The sequence below is a fragment of the Entelurus aequoreus genome, linkage group LG03 (genome assembly GCF_033978785.1).
Source record: "Entelurus aequoreus isolate RoL-2023_Sb linkage group LG03, RoL_Eaeq_v1.1, whole genome shotgun sequence".
NCBI lineage: Eukaryota > Metazoa > Chordata > Actinopteri > Syngnathiformes > Syngnathidae > Entelurus > Entelurus aequoreus.
The window spans coordinates 65,262,105-65,274,753 of NC_084733.1; the positions used below are offsets into that span (position 1 = coordinate 65,262,105).

At 37.1% G+C, this 12,649-nt stretch overlaps 1 protein-coding gene across 1 annotated transcript in view; it reads left to right on the forward strand.

Moving 5' to 3' along the window:
* Positions 1-12,649, forward strand: part of heatr5a (HEAT repeat containing 5a) — a 43,372-nt gene that overhangs the window by 16,646 nt on the left and 14,077 nt on the right. The window contains exons 12-21 of the mRNA XM_062042427.1: positions 1,161-1,313; positions 1,402-1,501; positions 4,463-4,572; positions 5,859-6,028; positions 6,087-6,241; positions 6,313-6,418; positions 6,483-6,673; positions 7,398-7,557; positions 7,619-7,808; positions 7,878-8,047. Coding sequence (XP_061898411.1) covers positions 1,161-1,313; positions 1,402-1,501; positions 4,463-4,572; positions 5,859-6,028; positions 6,087-6,241; positions 6,313-6,418; positions 6,483-6,673; positions 7,398-7,557; positions 7,619-7,808; positions 7,878-8,047 — 1,505 coding nt within the window. The remainder of the gene's footprint in view (positions 1-1,160; positions 1,314-1,401; positions 1,502-4,462; positions 4,573-5,858; positions 6,029-6,086; positions 6,242-6,312; positions 6,419-6,482; positions 6,674-7,397; positions 7,558-7,618; positions 7,809-7,877; positions 8,048-12,649) is intronic.

Below are 12,649 nucleotides of genomic sequence, written 5' to 3' on the forward strand. Positions count from 1 at the left end.
GAGCCTCAATTTGCTGCACAGCTGCCGTTATGCCAATGTGTTTTCCTAAGATATTATTTTATTTTTAATGATAGAAGGGAGGAAAAGGGGGCAAAAATCATGTCCGATTTAGTTTTTTGGGTGGGTTGGGGGGTTTATTTCATGATAGCTACCAACTTCCAATACATAATATCTCTCAAATGACCCAATGCACCATCACTGAAGTGGGCGTAATCATTTTCAAAAATGTTTATTTTTAGGCCATTTATCCCCTCCCCCTGTGTCTGTGTGAAACCTGTGCTTGTCAGTGTCTGTGTGGTATACCTAATAGTGTGTGTGCAGTATGTGCACTCTTCTGTACAGTACAGTGTGCATGTCTGTTCACAGTATACAGTATTTCTTGCATAGTGCGTGCGTGTGTGTGCGCCCACACGCGCGGGGGGTTGAGGGGCCAAGACCATGTCAGGCCCAGGGGGCCAAAATTTCTTAATCCGCCCCTGCTCACATTGTATAGTGTTTTGGAAAAAGGTTGTCATAAACGTTATTTAATTCATTTAAAAAAATAATACAAAAGAAAACATATTTTTATGCATATGTACATTTATTCAGTTATAATCATTAATTCACTTTCTTCTTTCCTTCATGGATCTAAACTTTACCGCTGCCGGTATTTTTTTCTATATTTTTATTGTAATATTTTCCGAATGTGTTTGTTCTATTTTTGGCCAAAGTAAGACAAAGAAAACAATCTGAAGTTGTCTTTATTTTTTTAGTTTTAATGCCATGATTTTAATAGTCCGGCCCGCATGTGCACCGATTTTCCTCCATGCAGCCCCGGAGCTAAAATGAGTTTGACACCCCTGCCCTAGACATATAGTGTATTTTTTCCTGTCATTGGTGTAAATATAATAATGACTCAAAAGAAACATTATGAAATATGTACCAAACGGTATATAAGGCTTCGACTACTTCACTGCAAATATTCCAATTTAAAAATGGTACATGTTATGTTAATGGTTGGGAAAAAAACTTATTTTGAACACTATTATCATGTAGACCCTTTTAGGTCCCTGGGACCTTTAATGTTCACCATTTTTCAGTGGAGAAAGTTGGGATACTCTACTGTTGATTTGTCATCTGTTACTTTTTGTTCTGATGATTGTGTGTGTGTGTGTGTCCAGGTGCGACTGTCGTGGAGCAGCATCTGCCACGCCTCCTCCTCCTCTGGCGCTGTGTGTTTCCCGCCTCCCTCAGAGAGCAGGAGATGGAGCTGAGGCGAGGGGACTACTTTACGTGGAAGGTTACCCTGGAGGGCCGCGCCGGGGCGCTCTATTGTCAGTGGCCACACACACACACACACACACACACACACACACACGCACACACACGTTGTCTCTGCTGAGTGTGTGTGTGTCCAAGCAGCGATGAGGATGCTGCTGCTGCACTGCAAGGATCTGGCCAGCGATGATGTAATCAAGCGTCTCCACACGCCCGTCTTGTGTGCCGTGGGCCTCCTCCCCAAGTCAGTTTCTCATTGCAAACATTCTCAGAAAAGTCTCAAAGCCCAACATTTGCAGAAAGTACTCCCACATTGGAGTGGGCGTGTGTGCTTAACCACACCTCTGGTCACGCCCTCTCCACGCCATATAAGGCAGGGGGGTCCAAAGTTTTTCCACTGAGGACCACGCACTGAAAAGTCAAAGCATGCGGTGGCCATTTTGATATTTAACATTTTCAAAACCAACACTATATATATATACAGTCGCGGTCAAAAGTTTACATACACTTGTGAAGGACATAATGTCATGGCTGTCTTGAGTTTCCAATAATTTCTACAACTCTTATTTTTTTGTGATAGAGTGATTGGAGCACATACTTGTTTGTCACAGAAAACATTCATGAAGTTTGGTTCTTTTATGAATTTATTATGGGTCTACTGAGAATGTGACCAAATCTGCTGGTTCAAAAGTATACATACAGCAACATACATTCAATTTTGGTGATGTAGAAAAGTTACAATCAAATCAAATTAGCTTCATGGCATGGCCTCTTAACTTCATGTGAGTGATTATGATTGACGGCACCTGTTGACTTCTCTGAGCCCATTTAAATAGGGCTCATGTGATGCAGTCATTAGACTCGGTTACAAATGTGACAATGGGAAAGTCAAAGAAACTCAGCACAGATCTGGAAAAACGAATCGTTGACTTGAACAAGTCAGGAAAGTCACTTGGAGCCATTTCAAAGCAGCTTAAGGTCCCAAGAGCAACTGTGCAGACAATTGTTCGTAAGTATAAAGTGCATGGCACAGTTTTGTCACTGCCACGATCAGGAAGAAAACGCAAGCTATCACCTGCGGCTGAGAGAAAATTGGTCAGGATGATCAAGAGTCAACCGAGAACCACCCAAAAGCAGGTCTGCAATGAATTGGAAGCTGCTGGAACACAGGTGTCAGTGTCCACAGTCAAGCATATTTTGCATCTGCTTACCGTCAAGTAAAAAGTTAAAGTTAAAGTACCAATGATTGTCTCACACACACACTAGGTGTGGTAAAAACCAACAAATTTAGCTGAACTGCATCAATTTTGTCAAGAGGAATGGTCAAAAATTCAACCAGAAGATTGCCAGAAGCTTGTGGATGGCTACCAAAAGTGCCTTATTGCAGTGAAACTTGCCAAGGGACATGTAACCAAATATTAACATTGCTGTATGTATACTTTTGACCCAGCAGATTTGGTCACATTTTCAGTAGACCCATGATAAATTCATAAAAGAACCAAACTTCATGAATGTTTTTTGTGACAAACAAGTATGTGCTCCAATCACTCTATCACAAAAAATAAGAGTTGTAGAAATTATTGGAAATTCAAGACAGCCTTGACATTATGTTCTTTACAAGTGTATGTAAACTTTTGACCACGACTGTATATGTATTTAAATGTGTATATACAGTATGTATATGTGTATGTATGTATATATATATATATATATATATATATATATATATATATATATATATATATATATACATATACATATACATATGTGTATATATATGTATGTGTATATATATATATATACATACATATACATATGTGTATACTGTATATGTATATATATGTGTGTGTGTGTATATATATATATATATATATATATATATATATATATAAATATGTATACTGTATATGTATATATATGTGTGTGTATATATGTATATATATATATGTATACTGTACATGTATATATATATGTGTGTGTGTATATATATATATGTGTATACTGTATATGTATATATATGTGTGTGTATATATATATATGTATATATGTGTGTATATATATGTATATGTATGTGTGTATATATATATATATATACATATGTGTATACTGTATATGTGTATATATATGTATATAACATATATATGTGTGTGTGTGTATATATATATATGTATGTATGTATGTATGTATGTATGTATGTATGTATGTATGTATCTATGTATGTAATTTTTTTTTTAAACCTTTCGTGCTCTCCTCAGGTTTTGTCAGGGAAATCCAGATGGGTCTCATACATTAATTTAAAAAAAAAAATTTTTTCAACACTTCAAATCAACTTTACGTCTGTCGATATACTTTTGTTTTATTTATGTTTTATGCGCTTTTTGTCAAATACATGTTTTTTTTTTGTCCAAAACCTAAAATGTGCAATATTTTTCGCAAAAAATATTTCAGATAGTGTAATATTTGATGTGAAGTATTTTTTATATTGTTTATTTATGCTCTTTTTGTCAAAGTAAACTTTCTTTTTTTTTATGGCAAAAACACAAAATATGCAATATTTTCCCCCCTAAGTAAGTGTAATTTTTTTGATGTAAAGTACCTTAAATAGATCAATAATTCACAACAAGATTGATTTTAAAATCATTATTATTGTTTTAACAATAACTGTTAAAAAAAATCATACCAAAGGTCTCGGGGATCCAAAAGTGTGTTGAAAATAAATCATATATATACATTTAAATATCTATAGATCAACTTCATATCTATTTGCTGCCATGAAGTATTTTTTATTTTCTTAATGGTTTACACCCTTTATTTTCCTTAGAAAACACAGTTTTCAAAAGCACAAAATATGCTGGAATTTTTCCCCAAATCCTTTCTAAAAATTGATTATTTTATGTGAAATGATTGGGGCCTTGAATATGTCAATCATTCAGAGCAACAATGATTTTGATTCATTATTATTTTTGAGCACTGACAGTTTTAAAGAGATAAACAGCCTGCATGGCAGCTCTGCAACTCTTTATCCTTCCATTTCACCTGTTTGCTCATCTATTCCACTTTTATGGAGTCCTATTTGGAGATGGTGTTAACAAATGAAGCTTGGAGGGGCGGAGCAATGCTGTTTGTTTGCTTCCAGTGCACGTCTGCAAAAAGACAATACAGAATGTTTTTCCTCGCCACTCATGGACTTTCCCGCCATCTGCAGACTTCCTGCTCTCACGGGGTCCTACGGCGCTTGTGTCGGGGCCTGGACGCTTACTTACCGCCTGCGAGTGTACGAGCTGCTTGCTGTGCTGCCGCCGCACACCTACCAAGGTAAACAACGCCATCAGTCACGTACAGCCACATATAAGACGGAGCTGCCTTTTTATTTACGATCTACGTAAAGGAATATGCGTTTTTTATTGTCATATAAATAAAGGAAAATGCGTTTTTTAAATAAATAAAAGGGAAGCTGCATTTAAATTTAAAAAAAATAAAGTACAATGTTTTTTTCATTTAAAAAAAGTAAATAAATAAGGGAAGCTGCGTAATTAAAAAAATAAAGAAATAGATCAATAAGGGAAGATGCATTTGTTTTTATTTTAAAAAATGAAATAAGGGAGAATGCTTTTTTTAATAATAAAAATAACTCAATAATATTAATATTTTAAAAATAATATATAAATGAGGCTGTTCTTTTTATGTTGAAATACACAAAGGAAGATTCATTTTTATTAAAAAATATAAAAAAGAAGCTGCTTTTTTTTAATAAAGTAAACTGCGTTGGTTTTTATTTAAAAATAAATGAATAAAGGAAACTGTTTTTGTTTTTTTAAATAAATATAAGCTGCGTTAAAAATTAAGAAATAGATCCATAAAAGAAGATGCATTTTTCTCATTACTAAAATAAAATAAAGGAAGCTGCTTTTTTAATTTATAAAAATAACTAATTATTTCAAAAATAATAAAGAAAGGTGACTTTTTTATTAAAAAAATAAAGGAAGTTGTTTTTTTTAATAAGAAATAAATAAAGGAGGATGCTTTTTTTTTTTATAAAGGAAGCTGAAGCTTCTTTTGTATTATTAAAATAAATAAAATAAGCTGCATTGTAAAATATTAAAAAAATTAAAGGAAACTGCGTTTTAATTGAAAATGAATAAGGGTGAACTACATTCTTATCAAAAATAAAAGTAAACAAATATAATAAAAAATAATAAATGAAGCTGTTTTTTTATTTCTTAAAAAATAAATAGCATAAGATGCTTTTTTTGAATTGAGGAAAATAATAAAAGGAAGCTACATTTTTTTCAATAAAGAATGATGAATTAAAAAAATTAATATTAAAGGAAACTGTTTGATTACCGTAATTATAAAAGTAATAAAGAAAGCTGCATTTTTTATTAATGAAAAATATAAACATAAAAAATAAAGGATGGTGCGTTGAAATGCCAAAAATAAATGAAAGGAACTTCTGTAATTTTTTAAGTCCAAGAAAAAATGAATGCATGGATAAATAAAGGAAGGTGCTTTATAAATGACAAAAATAAATGTATTGTTCCTAACTCCAAGAAGAAATTAATGCGTGTATAAATAAAGGAAGGTGTGTTTGTGTTTGTCAGAGAGTTTTGGTTTGCTAATGAACCAGCTGGTGTGGAACCTTCTGGCCCAGGAGAACCTCAGCCAGCCCTGCTCAGAGCCCGCCTTTCTGCTGCGCTTCTGTCACCGTGACGACGCGCTGCTGCTGGGCCCCGCCCCCCATGACGGCCAGCACACACACATTGAGGAGCAGGTGACTTGTCAGGTGTGACCTCAGGTGGAGCCTTTGATGACGCGATGGCGTGTCGCAGGTGTACGTGTCTGCCGGCTCGCTGGACAACGACCCCTTTGCCGTGTGCAAGAGGGGCCACCAAGTGCCCTCGCCGCTCCCTCCCGCCGCTGCCCTGACCAGTGCCGCTGCACACCTCTTTGGACTGGTCTTCCCTCACATCATCTCCGCTCAGAGGTCTGGGACCACGGCACAGGTGACTTTGTCCTGGAACTGCAGCTTCATCTCTTCATGGCTTTGTGTTCCAGAGCCAAGATCCTGGAACACTTTCTGGAGACCTTCAAGCAGCTGAAAGGCCAAAGGCAGAAGACGGTCCAGACCCACGTCTGTGCTGCCCTCTGTAGTTTGCTTAGGGTATGACACCTGTTTTCATCTCAGTACCTCCACTCTGGCTGCCAAACACTCCTTGCTCCCTCAGCACCCGCCCAGCAGCCACAGCCTTCTGGGCCCGGAGGAGGCTCGTCTGCCCGTAGTGTCCCTCCTGATGGCGGCGCTGGACAGCCCCAGTCCTCTTCTACGGTGCGTGGCGGCCGAGGGCCTGGCCCGTCTCGTGCAAGTGGTCGGAGACGCCGGCTTCACCGTCTCCGTCTCACTGCTCTGCTTGGACAGGTGGGAGGTCCTTCATGGACGTCACCAGAAACATGCACACAGAAGTCCATTTGGTGCCCTCACAAAAGATCAGCAATCACCAAAATCCCTGACTTAAACAAGCAGGTTGCTACAATAACAAACATGGAAAAAAGTAATGTGACTGTGGTGCGTGTCGACGTGACGGTGGTGCGTGTCGACCTGACGGTGGCGTGTGTCTAAGTGACGTTGGCATGTGTCTAAGTGACGTGGCGTCTGTGGATGTGACACAGCGTGGTGGCTGTGACGCGAAGTGTGTGACTGATGCGACGTGTGTGGCTGTGATGGCGCGCGTGTGGATGTGACGGTAGCGTGTGTGTCTAATTGACGGCAGCGCGTGTCTAAGTGGCGGCAGCGCGTGTCTAAGTGACGGCGGCGTGTGTCTAAGTGACGGTGGCGTGTGTCTAAGTGACGGTGGCGTATGTCTAAGTGACGCGGCGCTGTGGATGTGACGGTGGGGCGTGTGGATGTGACGGTGGGGCGTGTGGATGTGACGGTGTGGATGTGAGGGTGGCGCGTGTGGATGTGACGGCGGCGCGTGTGGATGTGACGGTGGCGCGTGTGGATGTGACGGCGGCGCGCGTGGATGTGACGGCGGCGCGCGTGGATGTGACGGCGGCGCGTGTCTAAATAATGGCGCTGCGTGTGTGGATGTGACGGCGGTGCGTGTGTGTACATGTAGTTCATGTCCATGTTTTGTATCCAGGCTGAAGACGGCTCGAGATGGCGCGTCCCGCAGTGGCTGCGCTCTGGCTCTAGGGGCGCTGCATCGCTACGTGGGCGGCATCAGCTCACCCCAACATCTGTCCACGTGTTTGGGAGTGCTCTTCACTCTGAGTCAGGACGGCACGTCGCCTGAGGTTCAGGTATGCATGCGCACTGTGTGCGTCACGTGACGTTGTCATGGCAACCAAGTGTTTGTTCCAGACCTGGTCCCTACACAGTCTGGCCCTGGTGGTGGACCTGTCCTGCGGCCTGTACCACGCCCATGCAGACCCGACTTTTGCGCTGGTGCTGCGCCTCTTGCTCCTGGCTCCGCCCACCCACCCCGAGGTTCATGGCAGCCTGGGTCGCTGCCTGCACGCCCTCATCACGTGCCTGGGCCCCGACCTGCAAGGTAGGACACACCCAGCCCACCCACGCCAACGCGCAGGAACGTGACGTTGTTGTCGCTGCCTTGTGTCAGGGGAGGGGCCCGCCGTGACGGCGTTACGCTCCAGTTGCACGCTGGCCTGTAGCGCCATGCAGGCCACGCCCCACTGCTTGGTTCAAGCCTCCGCAATCTCCTGCCTGCAGCAGCTGCACATGTTCTGCCCGCAACATCTTCACCTGGTCGGCCTGGTCCCTGCACTATGTGTGAGCATGCACACACGCGCACACACACGTACGTACGTACACGCACGCACACACACGTACGCACACACGCACACATGCACACACACTCAAGCGGTAGAAAATGGATGGATGGAAATTAAAAAAATTAATTTTTATTGTTTTGTTGAATCACTTTTTGAAAATTAGGAATCGATTTAAAATCAGGATGAATAAGAATGTATTGATTTTTTTTTTGTGCACCCCAAGATGGCCTAAAAAGTTTTTTTTTAAGCCTTATAGGATGGGGTAAAAAAGTCATTTAAAAAAATTAAATAATAGATTTTTAAAAACTCTCAACCCTTTTAAAATCAGGATGAATAGGAATCGTGATTCGGGTGCGAATTGATTTTTTTTGCGCACCTTGAGGAAGTACTGTGCAGTGAAAAACTCAACTAAAATCATGGTGTTGCCATGGAAACATGACTTCCATGTGTTAAAAAAGCCTGTGTGGTGTCTGGTAGGTCAGACTTTGGTGCACAACTTGCAACTAACTCTGTGCCAAGTACAACACGCTACTAACTCTGTGCCAAGTACAACACGCTACTAACTCTGTGCCAAGTACAACACGCTACTAACTCTGTGCCAAGTACAACACACCATTCACTCACACAACTCACTCCGTGCCAAGTACAACACACAATTCACTCACACAACTAACTCTGTGCCAAATACAACACACAATTCACTCACACAACTCACTCTGTGCCAAGTACAACACACAACTCACTCATGTAACTCACTCTGCCAAGCACAACACGCAACTAACTCTGTGCCAAGTACAACACGCAACTAACTCTGTGCCAAGCACAACACACAACTCACTCACGCAACTTACTCTTTGCCAAGTACAACAGGCAACTAACTCTGCCAAGCACAACACACAACTAACTCACACAACTATCTCTGCCAAATACAACACACAACTAACTCTGTGCCAGGCACCTCACACAACTAACTCACGCAACTAACTATGCCAAGTACAACACACAACTAACTCTGTGCCAAGCACAATAGGCAACTAACTCACACAACTCACTCTGTGCCAAGTACAACACACAACTAACTCACGCAATTAATTAATAAAAATCAATATATAAAGAAAGTGGCATTTTTTAAATTAAAAAATAAAGGAAGCTGCATTTTTTTAAACTACAAACCCCGTTTCCATATGAGTTGGGAATTTGTGTTAGATGTAAATATAAACGGAATACAATAATTTGCAAATCCTTTTCAACCCACATTCAATTGAATGCACTACAAAGACAAGATATTTGATGTTCAAACTCATAAACTTTTTGCAAATAATAATTAACTTAGAATTTAATGGCTGCAACACATGCCAAAGTAGTTGGGAAAGGGCATGTTCACCACTGTGTTACATGGCCTTTCCTTTTAACAACACTCAGTGAACGTTTGGGAACTGAGGAGACACATTTTTTAAGCTTCTCATGTGGAATTCTTTCCCATTCTTGCTTGATGTACAGCTTAAGTTGTTCAACAGTCCGGGGGTCTCCGTTGTGGTATTTTAGGCTTCATAATGCGCCACACATTTTCAATGGGAGACAGGTCTGGACTACAGGCAGGCCAGTCTAGTACCCGCACTCTTTTACTATGAAGCCACGTTGATGTAACACGTGGCTTGGCATTGTCTCGCTGAAATAAGCAGGGGCGTCCATGGTAACGTTGCTTGGATGGCAACATATGTTGCTCCAAAACCTGTATGTACCTTTCAGCATTAATGGCGCCTTCACTTTACCCATGTCTTGGGCAGTAATACACCCCCATACCATCACAGATGCTGGCTTTTCAACTTTGCGCCAATAACAATCCGGATGGTTCTTTTCCTCTTTGGTCCCGGAGAACACAACATCCACAGTTTCCAAAATCAATTTGAAATGTGGACTCGTCAGACCACAGAACAATTTTCCACTTTGTATCAGCGAAGCCGACGGCGTTTCTGGGTGTTGCTGATAAACGGTTTTCGCCTTGCATAGGAGAGTTTTAACTTGCACTTACAGATGTAGCGACCAACTGTAGTTACTGACAGTGGGTTTCTGAAGTGTTCCTGAGCCCATGTGGTGATATCTTTTACACACTGATGTCACTTGTTGATGCAGTACAGCCTGAGGGATCGAAGGTCACGGGCTTAGCTGCTTATGTGCAGTGATTTCTCCAGATTCTCTGAACCCTTTGATGATATTGTGGACCGTAGATGGTGAATTCCCTAAATTCCTTGCAATAGCTGGTTGAGAAAGGTTTTTCTTAAACTGTTCAACAATTTGCTCACACATTTGTTGACAAAGTGGTGACCCTCGCCCCATCCTTGTTTGTGAATGACTGAGCATTTCATGGAATCTACTTTTATACCCAATCATGGCACCCACCTGTTCCCAATATGCCTGTTCACCTGTGGGATGTTCCAAATAAGTGTTTGATGAGCATTCCTCAACTTTATCAGTATTTATTGCCACCTTTCCCGACTTCTTTGTCACGTGTTGCTGGCATCAAATTCTAAAGTTAATGATTATTTGCAAAAAAAAAATGTTTATCAGTTTGAACATCAAATATGTTGTCTTTGTAACATATTCAACTGAATATGGGTTGAAAATGATTTGCAAATCATTGTATTCCGTTTATATTTAACACAATTTCCCAACTCATATGAAAAGGGGTTTGTATTAAAAATAATAAAATAAAGGTAGCTAAAAAAATTTAACCTATTAAAAATAATAAAGTAAATAAAGAAAGCTGCATTTGTTAAACTATTAAAATAATGAAATAAAGGAAGTTGCATTTTTTGACTAATAAAATGATAAAATATTTAAAGGAACTTGCATTATATTATATTGAAATAATACAATAAATAAAGGAAGCTACATTTTTTAACTATTAAAATAATAAAGTAAATAAAGGAAGCTGTATTTTCTAAACAATTTAAATAATAAAATATTTGGAGGAAGTTGCATTTCTTTAAACTATTACAATAATAAAATAAAGGAATCTGCATTTTTTAAACTATTAAAATAATAAAATAAATAAAGGAAGCTGCCGTTTTAAAATAATCAAATAAATAAAGGAAGTTGCATTTTTTTAACTATTAAAATATTAAAGGAAGTTGCATTTTTTTGAACTATTAAAATAATAAGATATTTAAAGGAAGTTGCATTTTTCAAACTATTAGAATAAAATAAATAAAGGAAGTTGCATTTTTTAAACTATTAAAATAATAAAATAAATAAAAGAAGTTGCATTTATTTAACTATTAAAATAATAAAATAAAGGTAGTTGCATTTTTAGCCATTAAAATAATAAAATATTTAAAGGAAGTTGCATTTTTTTAACTATTAAAATAATAAAATAAAGGAAGCTGCATTTTATAACTATTAATAAAGTAAATAAAGGAACTTGCATTTTTTTTAACTATTAAAATAATAAAATATTTAAAGGAAGTTGCTTTTTTTTTTGACTATTGAAATAATAAAATAAAGGAAGTTGTATTTTTTGACTATTACAATAATACAATCTTTAAAGGAAGTTGCATTTTTTTAAACTATTAAAGTAATAAAATAAAAGAAGCTTCATTTTTTTTAACAATTAATATAATAAAATGAATAAAGCAAGTTGCATTTTTTTTACCTATTAATATAATAAAATATATAAAGGATGCTGCATTTTAAACTACTAAAATAAAATAATAAAGGAAGTTGCATTTTTTTTAACTATTAAAGTAATAAAATATTTAAAGGAAATTGCATTTTTTAAACTATTAGAATAATAAAATAAAGGAAGGTGCATTTTTTTAATTATTAAAATAATAAAATATAGAAAGCTGCATTTTTTTAAACTATTAAAATAATAAAATAAATAAAGGAAGCTGCATTTTTTTATGCTATTAAAATAATTAAATATTTAAAGGAAGGTGTGTGTTTTTAACTATTAAAATAATAAGATAAATAAAGGAAGCTGCATTTTTTAAACTATTAAAATAATAAAATAAATAAAGGAAGCTGCATTTTTTTATGCTATTAAAATAATTAAATATTTAAAGGAAGGTGTGTGTTTTTAACTATTAAAATAATAAGATGAATAAAGGAAGCTGCATTTTTTTAACTATTAAAATAATAAAATAAACAAAGGAAGTTGCATTTTTTAACTATTAAAATTATAAAATAAAGAAAGTTGCATTTTTTAACTATTTAAATATTTAAAAGACATTGCATTTTTTAAACTATTAAAATAAAATAATTAAAGGAAGTTGCATTTTTTAACTATTAAAATAATAAAATATTTAAAGGAAGTTGCATTTTTTTTTTTAACTTTTTCAAATAATAGAATATATAAAGGGTGTTGCATTTTTTGAACTATTAAAATAATAAAATATTGAAAGGAAGTTGCATTTTTGAACGACTAAAATAATAAAATGAATAAAGGAAGTTGCCTTTTTTAACTATTAAAATAATAAAATAAATAAAGGAAGCTGCATTTTTTAACTTTCAAAATAATAAAATAAATAAAGGAAGTTGCATTTTTTTATACTATTAAAATAATAAAATATATAAAGAAAGTTGGGTTTTTTAACTATTA